We start from the raw sequence: 24130 nt of genomic DNA, 5'->3' as shown, positions 1-24130 counted from the left end.
TAAACAGTGAGGAGTATGAGAATTAATCCATATGCCAACCTGTGTGAAACTAGAGGACCGCACAGCAGCATACACAAAGACAAATTAACATTTATTACAGCGAGATGAGAAGTTAACACCCAGGACATAAAACAGACGGAGGTCTGTGCCTGTACATGGCTCATGTGGAGGATGTTCAGATGATTTGTTTATGAATTTTTGGAGGTCCTGCTGTGTCCAGCCTAAACAGTCCACTTAACTAATTGCACAGATTTTCCATCACTGTAGAGCAGGGCAGGTTTATTATACGATAAAACCATCAGAGGAAAAAACACAGAGCTGAATTAAACACAGAAAAATAAAGCAGAGTTTCAGAATGAACTTAACACTTAACATGTCTTCATGAAGATCCCAGATGTTAACTTGCTCAACAGTGACATTTTATGTAAAACTACAAGGATAATAATAAAATATTCATTTTTATAAACTTGATCCCATGAAAATTGTTTAAAATATTTGTTCTCATGCATGAGCAACGTAAAAGCAGAACAAATTCAAGTTCATTGATTCAGGAAGATACTGTGCATCTGACCCGAACAAGCAAACAAATGATGATGGAGCTGTTCGTTGAACACGGTGTGACTAAAGGGTTAATGTGAAGCATCGCACTATGCCTACAGAAGTTGTTAATTAATTGATTTATTAACTGACATGTTTAAAACACAATTTCAAAAGTAATTGCATTTGCAATTAATGTATGCAATTAAAACATTAATAGAAATAAGACAATTAGCATTTAATTAAGCAATTATGATTGATGGTTGTAATGATTGTTTTAATTTTACTTTCTTCTTATTATACATACTAATGTGCCTTCCCATCAAATTCTATCGTTCACCTCATTTGTCACCTAATTTACTGTTTACAGTTTCTGTTTTATCAACACTTTTGAGGTCCAATATGCAGAAACACAATTATAAATCTGCAAATACTTTTCTTTTGCATGTTTTGAAATGAAATGCAAGGTTGTGCATAGTTTAAATATTAACAAATTCTATCACAATGCCCGGTGTAAAACTTTACATAACCAAAGATTGAAGGCTGTTTGAGGGCTGAAGTGTCAGTGTTTCACTGAGATGACCTCTACGTTGAGTGGATTGATTTGTCTTTGCAAAGACATATAAATAGTTAACCTGAGTGGAGCTGAGACACTATGTCTTTTAAACATCAGAAACTGGCTGCACTCATGTCACAACTTGTGAGTCACTTGTTTGTTCATGTCTTTTCTTGTTCTTTGCCTACACTGCCCCCCCCCCCCCCCAACCACAGACTTCAGACGTACTGAACAATAATGTGTATTATTTGGCACTGAGAATATAAGTCTGCAAGGTGCTGGACACTGATGTACCTCAGCAGTGTTCAGGCACTGCGCTCCTCGGTTATAGAGCAAAATGCCCAGAGGTACAAAGAATGAGAAGAAAGGCAGATGACTTCAAAAGGGGAATGCTGGATAAAAAGAGAGTTGAGAGAAGGGGGTGCTAGAGGTGAGACAGAAAGTGTGCTAGAGAAATAAAGGGAACAGCATTGCATAAGAAATACTCAACAATAATGTTCTTGTTCATTGATTTTAAATGTAACTAAATTGATCTAGCATGATTTGCCCAAACCTGAAATTCTCTACAGCTGATATCTTTTTGATTTTGGGGTGAACTGGCATAATAGGTAATATAATGCCATTATAAACATTTACACGAAACTCATAAGGCTTTTATTAACGTTCTAAAGCATCTACTGTAACTGTTTACATGTTTTTATAAGGGCTTATAAATGTCTTATAAGCCAACAATAAATGTGTTTATGATGCTATTATTTACACTGATACAGTCTTATTAATGTTAATGAGCATCTATAAGGACTTAAAAGGGTCTTATCATGTACCATCTCCAATGCCCACTACATGGACCTCAATACAAGGTGTTACCAATAAGCCTAAGAAATACATTAAGTTGAGATTTTAAGTGTATCTTGGAGGATTTCTTGGTTTTGCATAAATCAAAGAGTTCTTTGCTGTGGAGTAAATTTACAGTACAGTGTGTGACTGAATAGGAGACACTTTCTTTGAATCCCAACAATAAAAGAAACAATCTATTCTGCCAAATGTGTTTCTGGAGAAATTGTCTGAAGTGACAGCTGCTATTTCACCTGCATATTGCCTTGTTCCTTTCTTTTGTGTCCTTCTCCGACCACTTACTGATTCAAAAATGCAATTTCCAGGAATAGAAAGAGAAATAGGAAAACCTTAACTGTACTCACGCAGGCTGCAGCTAAAATAACAAAACTACCTCATAGGTATTACAATCCCAGCTGAGTACGTGCATACAACATAAAGGCCCAGCACAGACTGTTGCAGATTAGCTGCATTAGACAGCTCCTCAGAGACTCGTTGGCTGACCTTCAGCACTGCACGAGTCCAAGATCTACTTTCTGCGTGAATCAATTATTAATCATGAAGGTCTTTAAAAAACATCACCCAGTCTCATCAAGGGCTCATTTTTTGTGTGATGTCATTGAGCAGAGCACGCTTCACTGAGCCAATACATCTGGGCCAGAGGTAGTTTACTTGGATGAGACTGGACTCGCTCCTGGCAGTAACATGTAAAAACACTCAATGGGCCGACGACAAGGAACAGAATAGATAAATTCAGTGTATGTGCTGGGTTAGCAAGCCACATGGAAAATGATGGATGGTTACGTCACTGAAGATCATCCTTATTGCTCATATAATTATTGCACTTAATCACCTTTTCACACTTCGTCACTCAGTGGGAATACTCTCACGTCATCTCTCACATCTCTTGTAATAGCAACTATCTGAACGAGGGCTGGAATTAAGGTTTGTAGTTTTATCTTTTTTCATCACTCACCAAAAAAATTCTAAGTCATCTCTCTCATGTGGTCCCCATTGTACAGAAAACTACCTTAAATAAATACAAATACAAACCTCAGGAATGCCTGTTTCTACATGCAGCTGACTGGCATTTGGGAAAATACAGTAGTCGTATGATAATAACAGGACACTCGACTCCAGGATGGTGCCTGTTCATTTCAATAGAAGTTGGTCACTCAGTCATCAATCACAGACCATATTTGCAATGCGGCCTTTTTCTTCTGACGTCTTGCTCAGGGTGGTATGCTCATTTGCTGGGATATTGTTATGCTGCTGTGCTGTAAAGTTGGTGGATAGTGAAAATCTGGAGGAACATAGGCCATATTTCAAGGTAAAACTACATATTTGGTAACCCCTCAGCTAACGTTAGCATTCTACCACTGCCTAGCTAACATTACCGATTGATTACAGTACATCCTTTTACCTCCAGCCTGAAATAAATGTGTGCGAGATGTGCATATATATTTAAGAATTAATGTGTGCCTTTTCTATTGGTTTGGTATCGCTATCAGATGGTAATGTTAGTGAGGAAGTGGTTGAATGCTAACCATGGCTAGTTACTAACGGAAGCCAATGGGCTATTAAATGTTGTTTTACCTTGAAATACGGCCCAGGATTTTCACTATCCATTGTCTTTTCAGTTGTTGATCAATCAGGGAGCAGTGAAATGATAACAATTTGTCAGATTCCAGACATTGTACGAATTACAACCCTGAAAACAGCTCTACAACACTTGACTGTGGAAAATGGCCGCGGTGTTAATATGGACTTTTGACTTGACTTTTGACTTGTTGAAGCAAATGGCCAGAATTATTCTCACACTTTGGTTTTGAAAAGGTGCCGCAGGAAGTCTGTGGACAATTAATTTTAAGAGCAGTAACCGAGGGTGGCAACACAAATTTATGAGCACAAACAAATTTACTAAGAGTCAATGTTACATGTGCTAACATGCAGTGATTACCACCTCACACTTTATGAAGAATGTGTTAATATGACTGAGTATGTGTTAATATATGAGGATTTTAATTAATGACATAGACATATTTTTCTCAGCTTTATTTTATTTGATTTACGACACAACATTTTGCCATAGTGATATCAAAAAACAAACAAAAAGTAAATTTAGGGTGTACGGACATTCATACATTTACCAAAAGACCAGTAAATCTTAATTTATTAGTCTTACTATGGATGTCTGCAGCCTTTAGGGATTCCTCCCACTGCAGTCTAAGGTTTCATTTTTAGGGACACTCTAAAATACTATGCACATAAAGAAAGACTTCAGTCCATTAGATTTTTGCCTCAGGACACAACCAGAGAAACAAGTAGTTTGCAGATTGTTTTCTGCATTTCTTCCTCCAGGCGAGAGTCCTCAGACCTGAACAGCAAAGTCTGTTGTTTATCAGTGCTTACTATTCCGACCAATTATTTTCTGATGGTTAAAGCCTATTCAAGCCTAGACAACATAAAACTACTAGGTCAAGGTTAAAGAGGGATTGTGGTCATGATCAAAAAGAAACTTCCTAGCAACAGTGAAAACAAACAAAGGTCACTGGTGTCAAATTTCCACACCGTGTACTTCTGTCATTATTTCAGTGATCAATAGACAATCAGTGTTATCAGGTTTCAGTCTGAGGATATTCTTGAGTTTGGAGAGAGTTTTATTAAGAGTTTCCTGCACGAGTACAAGCGCTCCATCACTGAACAGCATACCACTGAAATTTCAACTCCTGTCGAAATTGTTTGCAGGCCGTACTTTGATAAGAGCCCTTTTTTCATTTCCCATGTACGTCTTTTATTATTTATGACTTTGACGGTTTTATAAGATCTCAGTCACATACTCCAGATCTGTCCTAGACTGCGGGGATAACACCTTGTCTCCTCGTCTCTATGGCAACAGCAGTAATAATACAGTACTGGCACATCAAAGAGAATAAAGAAACACATCAGCGATGCCCCGTACTATTGGTTGACTGTTTTTTTTTCACCTCCCTGCAGAGGTAGAAGAGCACAAACTTTTGATGAGCCAAACGCTTTAGATGCATTAGATTGGGCTCATGTACAGGTCAGCATATGCTCTGCAACAGTGGACATAATGTATAGTTATACTGTAAACATTAACACCTTAAAAAACCTCAACACAGCTTTATTTACACATATTGTCTCACTTTTCTCTCATATTTTTAGCCACATAAAAATCTTTGCTGACTCTCAGTGGAGCACCCTTCAAGAAGTTCATGATGCAACAACGTGAAGCAGATTGCAAGAGCAGATCTGAAGTTTTCCTCGGTTGACGATGACAATATACCAGCCGGTTTCATGTTCAGCTCGTGTTTAGTGTTACTATAAATGAAGGCCCCCAGTTTGATTGAAACATACATTCTTTAAAGTGGATATCGTTGTGTTTAGTTAAAGGTTTCAGATGATTTTAAGCTTCAGTCGGCAACTTCTTCTTCTGAAACTTTAAATAACAACAAGATTAATTTTCCATGAATGGCTGTAGGACAGAGGCGCTTGAATCAAACATAAAGATTTTTTAAAAGTTGAGGCGCTCTTGGGAAATGATGAAAAACCAAGATGAAAGCAGTTTCAGACGCTCTTCCTTCCTTGCTGCAATGTAAATGTCTTTTCTGGCGTCATACTTACGTACAAACCAGTGTGCTCCATGAACGTCAAACATGTTTTTCTCCTCTTTTTCCTCATCTCCCTTAGGCTGTGTGGTGACGGTGACGGGGAGGCTCACGTTCGTCAGTAACAAGTCTATGGAGATTGAAGTGTTGGTAGATGCTACCTCATTGGTGGAGGCAGAGAAGGGGAAATATCGCGCTGTCTCTGCCTTCTTCACCTTCATCTCCCTGGACAAGGACAACAGGCCTCTGCCTGTCCCTCCTCTAAAGGTTGGTACCATCATGTGTCTGCTTTCTTTCTTTCTTTTCTTTTCTTTTCTTTTCTTTTCTTTTCTTTCTTTCTTTCTTTCTTTCTTTCTTTCTTGCTTTCTTTCTCTCAGTATACATGTGTATCACACTGAGACCTACAAAAATGTCTAAATGTGCCATGACCTGAACCCAAAAGGATGTCGGCCATTTTGAATTTAGTGCTCATTTTTGCCAATTTGCAACTGTTGTACTCTTTTTAACTCCTCCTGGAGCTTTAACCCGATTGACATCAATTATTTGACTTATCCCAAAGTTTTATAGCGTAAAAGATTCAGGCTACTGTTTTTTTTATCATTCCATTCTGCTGAGGCATCACCTTTAGAGTCTGTACACCCCCTATCAGTTTTGTTTAGGATGAGCGCTGAAAAAGATTCAATTGGAAAATGTGCGACCAGCTGTATTGAAAACACGATGTTGTTATGACAACTGCTTTATATTCAACTCAGATACATTACAAATTAATTGATTTTGCTTGTGAATTTGAGTTATTCTCTATTTAGTTTGCAGGGAAACTTTGTTTCAATACAAGAAGTGGATTCTTCATCACATCCCAATTTAATAATCACAGACTCTTCGCTTCTTATTCAGGAAATGTAATCTTCTCAGTTTCTCACATTTTTACCCTGATAACATTACTTCAGTCAGCGACACCAGTGACCTTTTGAATGCTCAGAAAAAGAGGGACACTATCGGTTATTTGCAAATTTTTCTTGTCAGTGTCTTTTCAGTGCATTAAAATCTTTGCTGTGTCTGCGTATTATCCTTAAGCACCGAGGGCTGAATGTTAATATCTCTGCAACATCCCTGGGTAACAAAGTCTGGCTGACTCAGCACCTATGGCCTGGATGTAAAGTGTGCATGTTTACCTGGACAGGGATGCCTCCTGTTTGTTCTGGCTCGGCAGGATACAAACCTTGTTTATATGCAAACACTGAACGCTCGGGCCATCTGTTTTACTCAGCACATTGAAATTATTTCCTGGCGCCATCCGCATGCCCTGATTGTCTCTGTCATGATCGCTTTAAAGCTCGTCCAACTTCAGTGTGGGAACGGGATTTAGACAATAGAGGAGCCATTTAAATCACATTTAAAGCACAAAGCAAAGCATTCAGTGGATTGAAATGAAAATTTATTTAAAGCTAAAACAAAGGAACTTACATTTTTTGTTGATTCTAGCGGCCGCTTTGGACAAAAGATGACGATGGTGAAACAAAGTAAACTTTGTTTTAGTGCTGTACCACCAGGCTTCAGAGTAGCTTCTTTCCTCAGACTTTGAGAATCCTCAATTTATTCTCAGTACTCTGCCTTAAAAAGTAGTTATAATTTTATGACTCGTGTAAGTCAGAATCCAACACAGTGACAGGCAATAAAAGGAGACATATTATGCTCATTTTCAGGTTCATAACTATATTTTACTACTAACAGGTTACATAATAACAGGTTTACATGCTTAAGTTCTCAAAAAGCACATCAGTTTTCTCATACTGCCCAGTGCAGCAGCACTGTCTTCCCCCTCTGTCGGAAACGCTCTGTTTCAGCTCCTGTCTCTTTAAGGCCCCCCTTCCTGAATACCCACTCTGCTCTGATTGGTCAGCTCACATAAGCCTGACCCAACACTGCTAACAACAGAGAAGCTGGGCTAAATCAGTTCCAAAGTAGAAAACAAGGTATGAAGCAGCGTTTGATAGATGTGGTAATGAAAGCTTTTTGCTCAAGCAAAGTCCATAACAATGGGCTGAGTGGGCAGCTTCAGTGAGCAGGTCATTATTCTCTCAAGTGTAAACTTGTACAAAATTCAGAGAGTTTGCGCCTGAGCTAATCACTCAGTACTGAACAGGGGAATCTTTTGGCTTAGGAGGATGAGGGAGCAGGAAGGGGCAGATTTATTTTTATAAAACCATACCACATAAGTTGTATGAAACAAGTTTTACTATTTTGCCGACAGTAAGATGAGGAGATATGATGCCGCTCTATGTCTGTATGGTATATGAAGCTAAAGCAGGCAGCCAACTAGCCTAGCTTAACGAAAAGACTTGAAAGAGCCATATTAAAACATACCATCTTTTTGCCAAGCTAACCAGCTACTGTGAAGTCGTTGTTGAGGAAAAATGCACTACATTTCCATGTCCCATTTATTATTTTCTTTTTGAAGCTGCCCAGTTTCACAAGCCCAGGACTTCGCCTAACCCTATTTAGCATACACACGCCAGAGTGATATCAATCTTCTCATCTAACTCTTGGCAAGAAGCAAATAAGCCTATTTCCCAAATGTGAAACTTTTTTTTTTCAAAAGGAGCAAAGCATCAAAAGCAGGGACATGACTACACAGGTACATTATAGACACCAAAACCTAAAAGGTTGGTGCATTCCCTTAAAAGTCCTGTGTGAAGGATTTAGGGTTAGAAATAGAATAAATATTCACAATTGTGTTTTCATTAGTGTATAATCATCTGAAACTAAGAACGGTTGTGTTTTCGTTATCTTTTATAACTGCAGAGGGAGCAGGTCCTCTTCCACAGAGGACGCCATGATCCTACAGAGGCCCAGAACAGACTAGCCAAACTCTAGAAAATCCCACCATAGGCGAGAGTGACGAGAGGGGTGTTCAGCTGGTCGCAGTCCACAGCCACACCACCAGATTGCACTAAATCCTACCAATAAATAGCTATTTGACGAGTAAAGATATACAACTTGAGCCTTGATTTGCAGCTTCAAAAAGCCGTACAAGGTGGTAAATTAATCTAGACATAAGAAACTTTAGGAACAGGACAGGAATCTTTTGTTCTCTGGTTGTCAAAGAAACAGTAAAATAAAGCTTTTATTGTATTATTATTGTTTATTGTTTATTGTTGTTCCTATTTATTGTATTTTTGACAGAATGTCAGCCTTGCTACATGGATCAATCATGCCCACAACTAATAACAATGAATTTTTTGAAATGTTTTGTCTTTTCAACTTTTCAAATTTTGAACAATATCACAACAATCACATGTATTAAATATAGTTCGATAGGACTGTTTAGAACAATAGATGGTGGCAGCTGCCCAAGGTAAGATAAAGATGGAAGGATAGGGAGGTCAAATGTTTGTCACGCTTGGCTCAACTCTGTATTATCTGGCTTACTAGGCTAATTAACGTCATCGTTGCATTTCCATCCTTCACAGTCCCGTCTCCACTGTTAGGGGAAATTCAGGTGTTAATTGGATTGACGTGTTAAATCTTATTTCCTGCATGTGATGCATCTACTTCATACACACCAAGGGACTGACATCTATGAATAGGTTTACTGCCATCCATGCGAGTCTGAATGGGCACCACCTCGCTCATCCCACGTTTAAGACCTCAGTAAATAGTTATAAAGCCAGAAATAGCCCTGATTGAGCCTCGTCCTCCTTCTCTCGCTCATATAAATAAACACATTTGTGCTCAGTGATCTGTTCAAGCACGTGCACATCGACACACGCAAGGCCAACTCTCACTCACAGACCTTCGCATGCATTAGAGCTTTATTTGTCTTTCTTTTACACACAAACAAACAAAGTCTGTCTACGTCGCCTCTCTGTCCAACATTTTCTCTCTAACACATGCGCACACATAAATTTCCCCTATTTCTGTCCTTGTTTATCTGACGTGCTACATCAGAGCCCTGGCAGCCCAAGCTCCATTTAGATTTCCATTTATAGTGTTGAGGATGAATTATTAAAATCACCAGGCGATTTTTTTTTAGCCCCTCTCTTCATAAAAATGAGGTGAACGGAGAAATTACAATGACTCTAATCATCGCTGCAATTCCCTGCCGCTAAAACAAAAGCCGTGAGCGGCCTGCACGGGACACAGAACCAGGTAATGAATGCACGGAGCGAGGGAGACAATGGGCGAACCAAATGGACGTTTTGTGAAGTGGAAATTGGAGGATTGACGGGCGCTTTTGTAAAAGGATTGTGGAGATGCACGTTCAATGCACATTTCTGACGCTGCACCTTTAAGTGTGTGCGAATGTTTATGGTATGAGAGGTCAACACATTTATTACAACCCGTTTCCACGCTTCACTCACAACCACGCTGCCAAACTTCTACCTGTAAATTTCTTATTACACGCTTGTGATACTTGAAAAATGGCAGGACATGTTGTTATGCACCACTATTTATTTTTAGGGTGAGTGAGACAGCTATGTGTTGTATACACACAACATCAGACCAGAAAACAGCTTTGTGCTCGACTGTTAATATTGCTGTATGGTCTTTTAATGCATTTTCCTGCCTTACTTCTATTATTATATTATATAATATATAATAAGAATTATATAATAATATAATAATTATTATATTCTGTAGGATTTTATTCTTTGCCTAGGCATGGTTCCAGTGAGGAGCTTATTCAACATGTGCTTCACAGTGCACTGTGACTTTGAGTTCTTCATAAAGACCGTCTGTAAAAATGACTCAGTAAGTCACTTTGGTGAACAGGATCTGCGGCTGTAAGTGGCTAACATGTTCAGTGACACCCAGCTCCACGTCTTCATATCTACCTTGAGTGAAGCTTCTCCTTGGTAACCAACTTAATGGAGGCTCAGATGTGGACTCATTTTCTCACTCTGAGGCTGAAAGTGTTCTTTGGTTTGGCATTTCTCCAAAATCTGCAGCACACGCGTCATGTATGTTTATGCTCTTTTATATACATAAAGCTCACATGAACCAAACTGTTCAACTGAATGATAAAACACCCCCATGTCAAAGCTCCCGAATGAAATTTACATGACATTGTGGCAGATTTTGCTCCACTTGTGTTCTATAAATAGCCTGATCGAAGGGACAGCTTCTGCTATTTTCGACTGCAGGTGCTTTCCCCCTCATTCTCTCATCCTCGCTTTCTCTTGTGCGAGCCCGCTGTGCTTTACTATTTTTAGATCTTCCTGTTTTAGCTCAGCAGGGGGTTAGGGACTCTGCGTTGGGGGTTGTAGATGGGCTGTCACTAGCGTTAGTGTACTGTGGGTAATGCTGAAGTAGGGAAAGAGGACAGCAGGAGCAGAGGGGAGGATATCGGGGGGGATGCCTCGCCTCTCTGCAGCAGTACCCTTGAAAAGTACTGAAGTAATGTATGTGCACACTGGGATGGCATGGGAATAATCGAAAAGGCCTGGAAGCACCGTTGAGCAGCGTATGTCTCTGTTGTGTTTCTGATGGTTTTGATGGGTTAGCAGTCGCCCGAAGGTTAGAAAAACTGGCTTGTTACCAGAAGGTCAACACTTTGAATCCTCGGCCAGTGCCCAGTCTGTGCTGAATACCAGCTGGTGGTAGAAGGATTCGTTTGTACACTTGGCAGAGACCGATGGGTGGATGTGTGTTACAATATGAATGAAAAGGTGGTTGTTGCTTATAACTGTGTTCACATTCAGCAGTCATTCAAACATACGTTAGGTTTGGTCCTTCTCACATCTCGCTTTCTCTTTATTCCTCATCATGTTTAGTTCTTTGTTTCATCGCATCTCTCCTCCTTCATCCCCTTCTCTTCGTCTTTCCCTCCTTCCTTCTGCCTCCCTCCTCGCTGGCAGAGACTCAGCTGGCCTCCCGTGACACAAAAACAAGCCCGGTTGTCATGGCAACCTCCCGTAGTCCACATGAAGTGATGCACGTTTATTTTTAGATGCCTCCCATTCAAGACAATCAGCAACGGGTTAACGGGTACACTGGTGCCAGAGTTGCAGATATTTCTGACGCGGTGGTAATTCGAGGCACAGCACAGAGCACATCATACCCATGTTTGTTCTCATCGCGTCTCAGTCCTTTGCACCTGTAAACAATGGCTTATTATGAATTTTAGGAGTTTTTCACTGTATCTCACTCATAAATATGCATCGAAGCCTGTAAGATTTTCTAAACACACAGCCCAAACTAAATTACAGCCAGGTCTCTGTCTGTTTTGTGAAGAAACACAACATCGTAATACATTTGTGAGTGTCAATAAAACACATTCATACGTACGACTGACGAAACAGGAGAAATGTTGAAAACATTTTTGGTGTTTTCTGTCTCTTCCAGTTCCGGTTTTTAATTTTCTCCATGTCCTACAGTGACCCTCAGCAGTGCCAGAGAAGGAGCAGGAAAGTGTCACTTTTAATTAAAAGTGTGCCGACAGTCGGCACACAAACAGAGCCGGCTATCACTGCTGCTCATTTATAACACAGAGTTCATGCAAGTAGGAGTGCTACTGATTTTCTTCATTATTACTTTGAAGCCTTGAAGCAAAACATAGCTATAGCTCACTGAAAACCACTTCTGTCTCGCCTGTCTTAAAAGTTGTGTTTCAGCCCTTCACATTATTTAATGCTCTAAATTACGGTCAAACATTTCTGAAAGTGTGCAAAGGTAATGTGTATATTGCCCACTGAGATTTTTCAGGTGAGGACTGGGGTCCATTCATTTCTGATAATTGCTTGAGGAATGCAAAGTAGTCCATTTAAATTTTTACTGTGCTCAAAGTCACCTGGTCGTGGATGGTGTCAGAATAATTTGAAACATTCATGGCAGGCATATTTTGCTTCGATTTCATGATTTGTATTCCTATATACCTACATAATGTTCTCAGAAAAAACAAAAAAACAAACCCAGAATACATAATGACTACCTTGAAGCTGTATATATCAGGTTGTCACTTATGCAACTCTGCAGGTTCTGAAACTGTGAGGAAGGCCAGATTTTTAAAGAATTTGAGAAAAATGCTTTACAGGCTGAAACAACAAAAAGAGAACACCGGCAGCATTAAATATTCATCATGACTTAACATACAGGTTCATGGGCAGCATGGATCCTTTCAGCATTCAGCAAAAGCCAGCACAGAGAATGTTTTATGTCTACAAAGGATTCTCAGGATTGTCTAAAATGTCGTCCTTTGTGTGTGAGTCTCTCTCTCTCTTTGTCAGACACTCACATGTGGGTTAGTGTCCAGGCTCATACCAGTCCAGATGGCTATTATTTGTCTTTAGCCAGTTACGTTTGTCTTAGTGCTACTTTTGAGACACTGGCGTTTGGCAGCGCCACTGAAGCCCCTTGCACTCTGTTGTAACAGCTTGTGCCAACACAAAGGAACCCCTCTGGCATTTTGCTGGCATCATCTGAGCAGTCCCTTTTACAAGCCCTGTCCCTGTTCCAGGTTTGCACCATTTGGTTTGTCACACTCCATTCAACTGTTGCCCTAAAGGACGACCAGCTCACCAGGTGAAACAGCTGTTTTTCTTGGCCATCCGAACCCGTCAGCCAACGCTCTTAGGTCTGACTTTGTTTTGGTTCCCAGTTGATGAAATTTAAATTAATAATTTCATGTGTTCCAGTGCCATGTATTGCTTGAGGATTGCTTGATCTTGATTACTCATCTATTTCAACCTTTTAAACATGCAAACATTAAAACAGTTAAATACAGATATAATGAAATTAGAAATACAGTTAGATTTAGAATTTCTCAGGAAGAAGAGTTACAAGTTACAACACGTTGCTGTTGCACAACCTGTATATCTTTTTCAGGTAAGGCAAAGACAGAGTGCAGCATCTACATTTTTAGGGTCATAGGTCAGATAATTGGCAATGATTTTTAAGTTATGAATATCATCTGAAAAACACAACAAAACCGGTGTTCTACCTTTAACGTGTTTTGCTGGGTTGTCAAAAAACTTTAACGCCTTTTATCTCCGTTTCATAGTGAGCGCAGTTACTGCGGTCAGCCTTTGTTGGGCAGCAAATAATGTTTATAGATGAGTGTTATAAACATCAGTTGCCACTTTTGCTTAATAAAGGGTTTATACAGCGAAATAACTATTAATTAAAGTTTAATTAACTATAAATGTATTAATGATGGTTACAGCATTTAGTTCAAAGCACAGTTGTACCTGAGTACAGCCTCACAAAGCTGTTATCATGACTGTAGACTGTAGTCTTGTTCAAAGAGAAGCCATTGTGTTTTGCACAATGAGGGGCCTGTATTAACTTTTGCACATACAATCACTACAATCATGCAAAATATTGTACATACACAGTGCAGTTTCAATGTAATTCATTATCCACTACTGCGTCCAATGCCAGGATTAACTAGACGTAAACTATGACTAAATTACAAAATACTGGAGAGACATTAACACAATAATCTATGTCATTATGAGTTTGAAGTTGCTAAGAGACCATTGAACCACACTGCAAACTGCCCTCATAGTACAGTATGCTTCACGTAAGATTTATGAACCAAAACATTTTGACATGTCATTTTCAGAAGTTAATGCAGAATGTTCTTGTCGCCCGAAATGTAGAAAGCAGTGGGATCGGAGACAATTGAAGACACTATTAAACAAGCATGACTTCTTTTTGCGAGGTTGATTCTGCATCGGAGAGTCACCCGTTGTAGTTGATGATCCTGCATAATCATAGTTATTATACCGGAGCCACTGTGGGAATACTAATTACATGGGGACACCAAAAGGACATTTTGAGCCTAGCGTTGAGTCGTCTCATTGAGTTATGCAAATGTGATCTGCATATGAGCCCCCACACATAATGCATGCACACGTGCAGCCTGGCAGAAAGCACACAAAGTCTAAGCAGGAAAGTAACGTGCACACATTGACTTACTTATGGACAAAGAAGTAGAAACAGGACTTTGTAGATGTGATAGCTTCACTTGTACCATCGTGTCCTACTATTACTGTAAAAAGAGTAAAAAAAAAAAAAAAGCCATTCTTAAATGTATTTAATTTAATAATTATGTAAAAATAATAATTCCTTATATTTTTCTTAAGCTTAAGAAGTTGTACAGAGGGTCTGAATCACTTTATGATGCAAGTCAAATCAGATAGTGAGCATTTTCATTGGTTTTATGTGGCCAGGTGATATAAGACTGATATCATATTAACTATATACTTGGAAACCAGTTAATTGGACTGAAAAAGCAAAACCAAAACCACAGAATGTAAGACAAATGGAGCATCAATCAACTGCTACTAACTAGTACTAACTCCAGCATATCGATCGACATTAATTACACAAACACTCTCACTTCCTTCTCCGGCCCAAATAATCTTTCCTTTGCCTTGAAACTTTAGAGCCCCCTATCTCATATTGTTATTAAAAGTCATTCTTCATTAGCAGTAGTCAGGTGTACAGTTCCTTTTAATTGGCACGTTCATTAAACCATTTCATACTGAGGCTCACCATGGTTTAAAAGTGTAATTAAATAATGGTTAGTACCTCAGGGGCCTGAGTGGGAGAGGGGGGGGGGGAGGGAGAACCAGAGGAATATGAGGGGTTTGAGTGTTAGAAATAATGACAACAAAAAGGTGCAACCAGCCTGAAGACATTGTTAATAAACATACCAAAAAGGTCCAAATGGCTGCGTTTGACTACCATCTGGGGCCAGATGCACAAAACTCTGTGCACATAATGAGAGAAATATGCTTACGCATTCTTTTTGTTTCTATGAAGCTGTGCTTACACTTCATTCTGTTTTATAAACACTGATCACAAGCTTCATTTCCACTCCCACAATTACCTATAAACAGAAGTAGAAAGAACCTTAAACATCACTTTGCACGATTGATTCACCACTCATTAGACTGAATAGACTGAAAACTGAAAACTGACCCAAAGGGGAAAGAAATTGATTAGGTGAGCTGAAATACTTTTTGTGTGGAAATAGATGTGTTTGAGGCGTTTGTTCTTGAATGTAGTTATAAAACGGCATTTTGTGTACAGTAAAATCTGTATGCATGGTTAATGTGAATACACATTATTATGGCCCCTGGACTAAACACAGTACAGTTTGTTCCAACTTATAGCTAATAACAGCTGTCTCCAGAAAAATTATGTTGACTACTTATGACGTTATCTAGTGACACCTCGTATCAAAAAGCCGTTCATCTTTGTTGACTGTAGAGAGACAGACATTTTTCCCTTTCACTGTTTCTCCCGTTTACATTTACACACATTCCTGGTTTATTTTGCTGTTGTTGCACGGCTGCAGTTTGTCTGAACTATTTTTGTGCTTGTAATGAAGTCATTTCAGACCAGTGTTTTGTTAAATGATGGATGATTGGTACGCCCAGTAGCTGTATTAAAGTAGGGTGATTAATAAACCTCCGTTTGGTGTCAGGATCCAGAATCGCCTTGTCAGGTCTTGTTTTAATAACACGGTAATGATCAGCTCACTGTGCATTGTGCTATTTGCAGTCCAGTTGGAAATGGTAACTATACCTTTCTACTACACTGCATGAATAGATGGAGGCTGTTTATTGTAATAGAGAATAATCAAGGCCTTGTTTCTGTCTGGCCACAGGTTGGTGACCACTTCAAAAGATAATACTTGCTTTCTTTGCAATGATTAAGTAGTAAAATTATGATGGCTTGTTATAATATACAGCAACTTCACTTGAAGGGTGATTCCACCAATTTTCCATGTTAAAGTGTAAGTTTTGAAAAGACAGAAGAATGCATGGATCATTTGTTTTGAGCTGTCCATAATGAGTCCAACATTGTTATTGGAGTGGAATTCTAGACAACTGGACTGCTTTTTAAAACCTTGCGCCTACATTTCCCACAATGAATCTTGGCCACTGAGTGAGGCAGTTTTTCTGGAGCCACAAAAGGCTTTATACTTCTTTTTCCACATATACAGTAGTACTCCCTGTAAAAGACCTGTAAACACACTTTAATTTGTAAAATTGGTGGAGTTGCCCTTTAAGTATTTCACTTAAATATGTGATGTTAGTATATTTGACAGAGCAACACTTGTTTTGTATGTATAAATGATTGGCAACCAACAACACAAAGTTAAAAACTGATATTCCTCATGCTATTAAAAAGGCCTCTACAGACATTAAACTGTTTGTTATTTGCTTTTATATTCATGAATTTGTCGGTTTGTAACTTTCTTACACCAGATCAAGATTTCAGATCTCCTGGTCATGTACACGTTTACAGAGTTTACTGAGTGAATTCACTTTTTGAAAAATAGATTGTATGAGCAGCGATTCGGCTTAAAATGTTTGAAAATACAGTGGTGCAACTCGGTCTCTTTTTCTTCTTTCTATTTTTTTTTAAAGTCAATGAACTGGAATTATCGATTACTTTCAGTTGAATGGCAAAAGCAAAATTGACTGAGCAGTATGTTGACTGTTATATAACAGGCATGCAACAAACACACCAATATTACAGCTGTATGCTCTTGAACCTGCTCTACAGAGAATGTACTCCCACCGGTGTTCGCTTTGTAGCTTAGTGAAACTATTTTAATATTCTCATCACGTTTGAGTCATGACCCCTGGGCTTGTCCCTGGCATGATGTTTTGTCATATCTCTTACCACCCTGCTCACTCCATAAACTTAAGACGCCATCTGCCAGCTTTGCTCTCAGAGTGCTGCTGAGTGGCAGGTGCTCCTGAATCTGCCAACCACCTGCTGTTTGGACAACAAATATTCACCATCTGAACATGTCACGAACACTGTATTTTATACACCAAACATATACAGCATGCGTACATGCTCACATACAACACCCTCCCCTGCTCCCTTAAAGCAGCATGCAGATGAGGGAGTGGGAGAGTGGAGCAGCACAATAAAACAAGTGTTGACACTGTCACTGGTGGTGGTATTGTTGTTTAAGTCACGAGGTTGCCAGGCAGTCTAATTAAACTGTGCAGGCTAGCAAGTGCTTCCTCCCACGAATCAGCAGCCAAACTGAGCTAAGTGAAGGAAAAAAGAGAAGATGTGTTCTTCACAGGCTTGAACGTGCTGCTCCAAATAAAAACAGACGTGGTAAAGTGATACATAGCAGCTGCAAATCCAGGGCTTACCAGAACTCATGGGTGTGATACCAATATTTTTTTGTACATGCTAAAATCAATTGAGACTATAACACCCTGTAATGGAAATAGATGAGGGTGCTCCAGCACAGTACAATGGTACAGCTGAAAAAGTTCAACAGGGGGGCTGTGAATATCCATTTGCATGTGCTGCAAATTAGTGTGAGTGATGACTCAGTTGTTGTTTAAGAGACAATTTGAATTAGATGAAAGTCCAACCTAAAATCATCTTCTAAGCATCCACATGTCGTCAATGCAACATTATGTACCTTTTTTTTTTTTTTTTTACCTTAAAATGACTGCTTCGAACGTTTTCAAGACATACTGTAACATTGTAATGATGTAACCGGTTTTGTTTGTAGTTAGCACCTACATTACATCTGTTTTATTTTTGTGATTTCCTGTTTTATGTTGAAAGTTTATCCTCGTGTGTCATGTTTTACTTTGCACTTCCTGTCTTTGTCTGTTTTCTCACCCTTTCTCTATGATGTTCCACTAGTTAATCATTCCTGTGTATTTAAGCCTCACTCTTTGTTGTTTTTTGGTCTGCATTAGTTTAGTTTTTTGCTTGTGGATTACTCTTGTTTTTGTTTTTTTGCCTGCCTTTTGTTTTGGATTATTGGATTTTGGACCTGGACATCAGCTATTATCAAAGCTTGCTTTTAGTTTTGACCTACCTGCCTCAGAGTTCTGCGTTTTGGTGTTATGTAGCTGTATATTTTCAAACAGGAAAGAAAAGCCTGTCTTTATCTGCATTCTGTTTAAATAAAAGTGCTTACAACTGAACATCAAACCCACCAAGGTACATTTTGCATCGCCATTTCAAAAAAGTTGTGACCTTGTGTAAAACATTACTGAAACAGAATGTGATAAATTGCGTGTCCTTTTTGAATTGAAAACGGCATAAAGACAATATTTTCAATGTTTTACCTCATTAACATAATTGATTTTTGTAAATATATGTATAAGTTAATATAAGTTTGATGCCATCAACATGTTTCTAACAAGTTGGGACAGTTGGTAACAGGTGATACTACTACGATTGGGTATTGAAGGGGCATCCTCGAAAGGCTCAGGTGTTTACAAGCAAGGATGGGGCAGGGTTCACTATGTGAAACACTTGATTTTATAGAAGATATTACACATGGGCTTGAGAGCACTTTGTAAAACCACTGTCTGTAAACCCAGATTATTTGAAAATGATTGGGTTCTGTTTTTATTTAAGTTCTACACCGCTTCTCAACTTTGTTGTGCTGTATCCTTATGCTATGCACATACTGTGTCTTTCCAAGTTTCACCCATTCATCAAGAAGATGAATGGCAATTACAATGGCACAGACTGGTAAATTAGATCAGAGCTTCAAGCCCACGGTTCATATAATAACAGCGGGGGAAACATCCCGCTGCACAGTGCGTGTAAATGATGAATGCGTCTGAAAACAAATCTTTTGTCTTTTTTCTGCTTTCTTCAGATCGACGGAGAGGAGGAGCAGAGACGTTTCGAGGAGGGTAACGCACGTTACCTGCACAATAAAGCAAAGAGACTGGCAGAAAAGCAGCAGTAGTGACGCCGCTGCTCACTGGAGTTAAACGCCTGCAATAGCAGTATATCAACCCCACAACACACATACAGTATGAAGGGAATAAAAACCCTCTCTCCTGTTCTGTAACTGTAGCCTCCTGTTAAACTTTAATCTGTGGTTATATTTTCTTTCCTGTACTATGCACCAAAGTGTCCACATATAGCTGTATATGTATGTAAAAGTATATTTTTATTGATGTATGAAGACTATTCATGATCACTGTACAAAGTGACAGTCTGACTGTATGTAGAAGACAGAGTAATATTTTATCTGTAATCTATAAGATTTTTAAGTATGAAGACCTCATGATCGGTGCAAAGTGATAGTCTGAGCGCAGGGAAAATGATGAATAAGAGAGTGAATAATAATTAATTAAAGATCCAAGTGTGAGTCTGGCGCTCTCGCCTCGTGTCCTTGCTAGTTTTGATGATGATGATGTCATTGTCTTGGGCATGCCTTGGCAGAGAGGGCACACGCTATCTATCTTTTCAGCACTGTGTCTTTCACAGAGAAATCAGGGGAGCTCGGGGGCTTTGACTCAGCTCGCATCTCTCCCACGCCCGCCCTCCCTCTCTCTCTCTCTCTCTCTCTCTCCTCCTCTGCCTGTCTGTCACACTTTGACTCTAGCGTTGGCTCTGCCTCACCACGATCTCCTTTCCCTCTTCCCTCTTACCGTCATGTCTTCATCCGTCTCCATTCTCTCGCAATGTCACTTTCTTCCTCCTCTCATTCTCTTCATTTGTCCCTCTGTCTCCCCCAACCTTCTCTCCGTCTCACTCCCTTTGTCCCCAGATGAGATTTTAGGACTCACAGGAACCAGAACTGGAAAGAAATGCCTCTGTATGGGCATCTTTCTCTTTACATATCGCCTGGGTTTTTGCATCTGTGCACAAAGGAAGATCAGAAAGATGAATTGAGGTCAGCAGCAGCCAGTGAGAAATCAATATCCATATGGCCATGCTAGGACTGAAAAGGCTGTGATTATTAACCGCCCATAAAAACTCCTGTTCAAATATTTAGCAGGATCGGTTTTTCATTTGAGTATTGAGAGCACTCTTAGGCTCGCATCTGAATTGTCAGGAGGAGTAGGTAGGCTTCAATCCTGTGCAACAGATGGCAAGGAATAATTTGAGATCAAAACCAAAGTGAAATGAAAAGATTAAAGCCCAGTGAGCGAGCTCTGTGAAGAACAGAGAGCCACACGGGTCTAAACCTCTGCAAAATGGATTTTTGTTTGGACCTTTGCTCCTCATCGTGCTGCTTTCTTGCCCAGACAGAAACTGATTTGTCATTGGATCTTGAAGGTTACTGTTTTTTTTCCCCGTCTGTCCCTCTAGTACGTGTGCTTTTCATTTCTCCCATGAAAATAAAGTTAGGCTCAAGCTGCACCGGGGGGATATATCTATTTTTAACCCCAGTGAAGTCGAGGCATCTTGTGGGAGAAGGAGAGCACGGGGAGGAGGGAAAACACAATACAGGGAGACAAGATCCATCTTAGATGCTGAGACAAGACTTCTGGGGAAAATGAGCTTATTGAAAAACGTCTGTCTAATGTACAATGTACAACCGTCCCTGCTCTGAAAACATTCAAGAACAATGTCATTTCTAATCATTCACGACAATGTTCATTACTGTCCACGGCCATTTCAGCTGGTAGCAGCTGGCTCAATATGTAGAGACACAATATGGTAACCATGGTTACTTATGTGGAAGAACAGATTTGAAATGGAAGAGATGCCATTATCAGAAATAGATGTTTCTCTTCCAGGTAGCAGCAAAAGTCCGCTGTAAATCGTATTATTCATGTCTCAAATGTAAATAATCTATGAACTGCAGTGTGCATTCAATACACTTAAGACAATGGCACCAGAGGAAGCTGCACGTCAAAATGCTTTTTCCCATCAGAGAATAATGAAATGAAGGCAAAAAAGCTGATCACAAATTTCCTCCCATGTCTCCGCATCTAAATTAGGAGACTATCCTCCTTCTCACTGCTGTATCCCAGTGTTGAGAGACTGACAAGGCTACTTATGATGAATGATCCTCTCGTGCAGGAGAAAAACCGTTAAGGATTCTGAAGGAAGGATAAACGATAAAGAGAGGCGGTGTTGAGAAAAATCTCGGCTCTCATTACCAAATGACCCGCTTTGCATTTCCTCCTCATCTCCATCGTCAGTCATTTGCTGACAGCGGGGGCTTCTCTTCCACACATGAGATGAGACACAGAAACCTGAACCGTGTTCCACATCATACTTCAAGGTCACCCGTGAAAATATGTCTGCCAATATTTGTAGGAGGCTTCTGTTTTGTGTGTTGGCAGAAGTTGCAGATGCTCAAAGACATCGTCCGCGCACAGAAAACAGTGCGTTTCAATGTTTTCTTTTTTTGTAAACGTTTTATTTGTGCTTCCTGGAACACCTTCACAGAGCGGAGATACAAGTCCTACATTCGGCCCTCCTCTGTTATCTGGGCTGGGAGCCAGCAGGGCTTTCCTTGCGGAGTAGGTGATGGGCCGTACTTTGTCTGGCCTGGAACCTCCCTTTCTTTCAGCCACAGGGGACCTCACTGGGAGTACTACTAAATTGGGCTACCTCTGTCTGCAAGGCACACAAACTCGGCGGCGATGCTGAGGGGACGTGGGAAAAGTAGATTGTAAGAGAGCAGACATGAGCAGGACTTTCAATACAGTGTTAAGCTTTAAAGGGCTGCTGTGTGTGTGTGATGTGGTGTGTGATTGTGGAGCTGACGGTGAGAGTGGGGGCAGCCCGGTGCCAGCGGAGCCAGTGGGCGGGAATGCCTTCTGTTGCTTTTTACTTCCAGGTCACCTAGCATCAAACAGGAGAGGCTAGGCATGGACAGTCTGATTCTTTTAACAAACTCTCCTGCCATGTCCGGTTCTAATGATGGACTTATTTGAGTCTAAAGTAAAAAAATAAAGCCCCCCCCCCCCGTCAACTGCCTTCATCCATACACTATCACAGCCGAGAAAGAACCTCTCCTCATTTTGTTACACAAGCGTCATCAAAAATTATTTCAGCTATTAGCAGAAATATATTGGATTTGTTCGCTGCAAGCCATTCATTAAGCATAGCATGTAAATGGATTGCTAATTCATGCACCCTCGGTCCACCTCGGTCCTCTTGACTCACCCTGACGACTTAATAATGAAGATCTGAGAGTCTCAGAGATAACGGTACGTCGAGCAGGGCTCCTGCGGGGTCACGTGCACTCAAATGCAACACCGCTGTTCACTGGGATAATGACTCGGACACGTTCATAAAACAAATTGCGTCATTTGCTTCAGAGTTGCTTAAAAAAAAAAGCAAATCTGACATCACGGAGGAAAACTTGGTATTCCTCACCCTCACAACCTTTTCTGTCCTTTGTTCTCTCTCTCTGACACACACCTCGTGGCTGCACACACAATCAGCGTCCGTTCTTTCATCTTGTTTTCATCCTCTCAGTTTGTGTGGCATCAAAAGGGTCGTCTCCTCAGCTTTGAATTTTTAAGAAATCCTTAAAAAAATTTAGGGTTGTCTCTCTAAGTATCAAACTGTGCCCTTCTGAAATAAAACGTTAAAGGATAACTACCGTTTTTTACAACCTGGACCTTATTTCTGGCAAAATATATGATCATTTACTCACCCAGATAACTTTGGTGTCATTCGGCGTCGTTCGGACGAAATTAGATCCAGTGTAGCGGCGATATATCCATATAATGGGAGAGACGGGGCAGCGACACACAGCCTCTATATAACGCATTATCTGCCACGAAACTAGTTCATTTCATCAATATTTTGTTATGATACGCTAGCGCTATTCCCCTCTGAGTCCGGGCTCGTCCGTTATCAACATCCGGGGTCAAACTAGCAGTAGCAGCTACAGGTAAACAAGCCGCGCTGTCGCGGGTGCGCGCGCAGCTCAGAGACGACATCTTCCAGGTCAGAGGTAGTAGATCAGCCTACAGACCCCGGATGTTGACAATAGACGAGCCCGGACTCAGAGGCTAATAGCGCTAGCATATCATAACAAAATATTGATGAAATGAACTAGTTTCGTGGCAGATAATGCGTTATATAGAGGCTGTGTGTCGCTGCCCCGTCTCTCCCATTATATGGATATATCGCCGCTACACTGGATCTAATTTCGTCCGAACGACGCCGAATGACACCAAAGTTATCTGGGTGAGTAAATGACCATATCTTTTGCCAGAAATAAGGTCCAGGTTGTAAAAAACGGTAGTTATCCTTTAAGGCCATGCGTTGGAGCAGTGTTCATAACTGTTGTAATTCATTGAATCAGCTGAAAATTAGTTATCTACATGATTTATCTCTGAAAATGGTTGTGTGTAGGATTTAGTGGCATCTAGAGCCCCCTAATTTCTGTCATTGTGTCGTTTTATAACCTGGGTCATGTTTGCACATCCACCATTTCCAATTACAGGGGGTGCAGTGACATCATTACTCATCACAGCTTTAAAATAAAGTCCAACAAATCAAGCAACGTGACTGCTCAGACAAAGTGGAGTTGTAAACTTATTTAAAACACTTATTTTAAAATTAAAGCAACAGTGTGATGAAACTGTCCATCGCTCACAACACTGCAGTATTGAAGGTAAGGGCAGGTGCTCCAAGTTGAACCAGGAAGTGTTGCGGAAAATATAACAGCATTTGCAGGAAACTTAAAAGAATAAGTTCACCTAACAATGAAAATTCAGTCATTATCTACTCACCCTCAAGTTGATGTAAAGTTAGGGGAAGTTTAGTAGTCCACAAAACATTTCTGGAGCTTCACCGCAAAACAGTGTTGCAGCAACAACAATGACTGAACAGCTGGATGGAGACTAGA

General features: G+C 40.1%; 1 protein-coding gene across 3 annotated transcripts in view; it reads left to right on the top strand.

Moving 5' to 3' along the window:
• The window catches only part of acot7 (acyl-CoA thioesterase 7), a 58016-nt gene extending 38336 nt beyond the window's left edge, over positions 1 to 19680 (top strand). For 2 of the 3 annotated variants that reach the window (XM_084366264.1, XM_084366263.1), the window contains 2 exons: positions 5639 to 5823; positions 19172 to 19680. In XM_084366264.1, coding sequence (XP_084222390.1) covers positions 5639 to 5823; positions 19172 to 19264 — 278 coding nt within the window. In that variant the 3' untranslated portion in view covers positions 19265 to 19680. Of the gene's footprint in view, positions 1 to 5638; positions 5824 to 8358; positions 8660 to 19171 lie in introns of those variants that run through there. The other variant, XM_084366265.1, reaches the window with a different exon arrangement.
• Positions 19681 to 24130: the final 4450 nt, after the last annotated feature.

The sequence above is a fragment of the Pagrus pagrus genome (assembly GCF_965226575.1).
Source record: "Pagrus pagrus genome assembly, chromosome: 11".
In the NCBI taxonomy this organism is placed as follows: domain Eukaryota; kingdom Metazoa; phylum Chordata; class Actinopteri; order Spariformes; family Sparidae; genus Pagrus; species Pagrus pagrus.
The sequence above is the reverse complement of the archived record's forward strand: the minus strand, read 5'-3'. Positions and strand labels throughout refer to the sequence as shown.